At 47.6% G+C, this 3,184-nt stretch overlaps 1 protein-coding gene across 1 annotated transcript; it reads left to right on the forward strand.

Moving 5' to 3' along the window:
* The first annotated feature begins 1,693 nt into the window (after window positions 1-1,693).
* LOC119388943 (uncharacterized) lies at window positions 1,694-2,872 on the forward strand. The gene has a single exon (XM_037656285.1). It carries the CDS (start codon window positions 1,694-1,696, stop codon window positions 2,870-2,872), a length of 1,179 nt encoding a protein of 392 aa, XP_037512213.1.
* Window positions 2,873-3,184: the final 312 nt, after the last annotated feature.

Genomic DNA, 3,184 nt, shown 5'->3' on the forward strand with positions numbered 1-3,184 from the left:
CTGATAGCACAAGCACGGAACTTCTACTACAGCTGGGCATCCACAATACGCTCGAAGAGTTGATAGAGGCTCAACAGATCTCGCAACTCGAGAGACTAACCAGGACACGAACGGGCAGGAGCATCCTGGACAAACTGGGGATAGCCTATCACAAGCAGCACGGCGACAAGACATCCCTCCCAAGCTCGATCAGAGAAAAGCTCCAGGTGGCTAGCCTACCTAAGAACATGCATCCCGAACTCAATCAGGGTCGAAGAGAGAGTAGAGCCAGGTCTTTACTACAAGCATTCGGTAGGGACAAGGAAGCGCTGTTTGTAGACGCAGCAGAATACGCGGATCAACGTGCATTCGCAGTGGCAGTCCTCAACACTGATAAACAATTGGTCAGCTCGTGTAGTGTACGCGGAAAAAACCCTGAGGCAGCGGAAGAAGTGGCGATCGCCCTAGCCATCGTTTGCCCCGGTTGCAGGTATATAATAAGTGACTCGCAGGCGGCGGTCAGAAATTATGCACAAGGCAGAATTTCACCAGAGGCCGCGGCTATCCTCAAAGCGAACGCGAATTATATCACCTCTGAAGAGACGGAGGAACGACACATTATATGGTTCCCGGCTCATACGTCCCCCCACACCCCCGTACCCAACCTCAATGGAGAGGTCCATCGCGTAGCGCGAGGTCTCACGTTCCGCGCTCGTGTAGAAAGGTCCTCTCCAGGGGATGCAAATCCAGAGGAGGGCTGGACAGAGAGAGACAGAATGACTAGATACTGTGACATTACAAAATTTTATCAAAAATCCAGGTGTATTTATCCACCCCCAAGCCCCAAACTCGACAGGGCCCAATCGGTAGATTGGAGGCAATTACAAACCCAGACCTTCCCCAACCCCGTTCACCTCAGGAGGATATACCCAGACGTCTATTCAGACGATAACTGCAAATTATGCGGCTGGACTCACGCATCTCTTAGGCACATTCTCTGGGAATGCGCGGTTATAGGCGAAGAACATGCAGTCTCCCCAGATGAAGCTGCGGCGCGGTGGACGGCCGCGCTGCGCAGCTCAAACCTGCAAGATCAACTGTGGGCCATCCAGCAAGCCCGTGAGGCGGCGAGGAGACAGGGTCTCCGGTCCTCCTCGGGGGCGGCCTAGGCCCAGGCCACGAATTTGCCGGAGTTCTGAATAAAGTTGTTACCACCACCACCACTTTGTTGATGCTGTGGCTGACGACGATGAAGAATTATGGAAGAGCCTCTTGAATGGGTTGGAAGCATTCAACAACCCACTCGTTGCGCAATTCGCATTGTGACGCCTGGTTACAGAATTTGCGTTGTGTGACGCTTGGTTGTTATTTTACTCTTCTACCACGCTACATTAGATATGTTAATGTGGTTCCTTCTCAACATGAAACCTGCATAAGGTCTCCTTGCAAATCAGTACGTCAGGGGTGTCCGCTCTCGCCTTTGCTTTTTGCAATATATTTGGAACCACTTTGTTTAAGCGTGCTGTTTAATTCTGACATTAAAGGATATACATATGAAGCCGAGGAGATTAAAATTCTAGCTTACGCAGATGACATTGCCTTCTTTTGCGTTGATAAACCGAGTGTCCAGGAAGCAGTAAACACTACTATGCGTTTTTGTGAAATTTCCGGAGCTAGTATAAATTTCGAAAAAAGCAGAGGATTCTGGCTGGGCATGTGGGCTCTAACACCCTCGGTATTTGCAAATATTCATTGGGATGACACTCCGATCCGTTATCTAGGTGTGCCTCTTTATAACTACCGTAATAGTGGTCCTCATTGGACGTCCGCGTTAACCACTATCCGTCGCAAGGTGTCCACTTGGCAAGGACGCGACCTTTCCGTTTTCGCAAAAGCTAAAGCATGCAACATATTTCTTGCTTCAAAGCTTATCTACATTTTACAGGTATTGCACTGCTCTCGAGTACATATTCAGGCATTTCACAGAATATTTGCCTGTTTTATCTGGAGTTCATCATGGGAAGCCATGAGAAGGGACAACCTTTTTCTTCCGCTTGAAAAGGGTGGGCTTAGTCTTGTGCATTTGTTTGTGCGACAACTGGTGATGCGATTTTTCTACCTTAAGGATGTCTGCCACCCGTTTCTTCTGGCTGTTATACAGAACCATCTTTCTCACCATCTCCCTTTTCTTTTTGTCACAACAAGAGTGGCGGAAGAATCGCAATTATGGGGTTTCTTGAAAGAGATTGTCGACACTGTCCAGTTTTTGAAAGCCAGATTCACGTTAGAGTACTTGTACAACGTGGACATAAAGACGCTAACCGCCGCACTTGTAAACACCCTTTTCCCTGAACCTGTTTACCGACAGCAATATTTATCTCATTCTGGTCATGATGTATTCTGTCGTGTACGTAAAATGTGTATATCGCCAGCTGTGAAAACGTTTTTCTTTAAGCTGTACACATCCACTTTACCTGTAAAGACATGGCTTCATGAAAAAGGGATATACGTGCCCTGGTCTGTAAATTGCAGGCTATGCAACGAGCCTGAAACAATCGAGCATTGTTTCATTCATTGTCGTGATGCATTTCATTTCTGGGACATTGTTAAGAGAACCCTCAGAAAAGAATTTCCAATTACATCGCATGGTGTGAGGTTCCTGCCGTTCAAAAAGAGCATCAACAATAATGCACCATATGATTTAATCATGCTGCAAGGTCTATATTCGCTATGGAGAAGCCGCATGATTGACAGACATGCTGAGCCACCTCGCTCGACACGGTTTGTCTTTCGGGAAGAAGCAGCTAATGTGCGTAGTGTTGCTGAGACTTTTGACCCAGTTCCGGCGTGGCTTGGCCTACTGGACGTTTGTGTCTGTTTACCGGACTTTTGAAGATACCTTGGACTATGTGAAATTATGTGTGTTTTGTGCATATGTGCATGTGAGTGTAATTCTAAAGCGATGAATTATGTTGTAATAGACGGCGACATTTGATGGCATTATTACCATGCATTAAAGAGAAAAAAAACCGGCATGGCTCTGAGGCAGAGTAGTGGGCTCCCATGCAGAGGGCCCAGGTTCGAACCTCGTTCCATCCTGGAAATCTTTTCTTCTTTCGCTTTTTTTCTTATTTCGAGCGATAGTGAATACGGACACCGGCGGCGGCGGCGGCGGACAACTACGGCGCCAAAAACGGCCCTTGTT

This window comes from Rhipicephalus sanguineus, chromosome 4 (assembly GCF_013339695.2).
Source record: "Rhipicephalus sanguineus isolate Rsan-2018 chromosome 4, BIME_Rsan_1.4, whole genome shotgun sequence".
Lineage (NCBI taxonomy): Eukaryota > Metazoa > Arthropoda > Arachnida > Ixodida > Ixodidae > Rhipicephalus > Rhipicephalus sanguineus.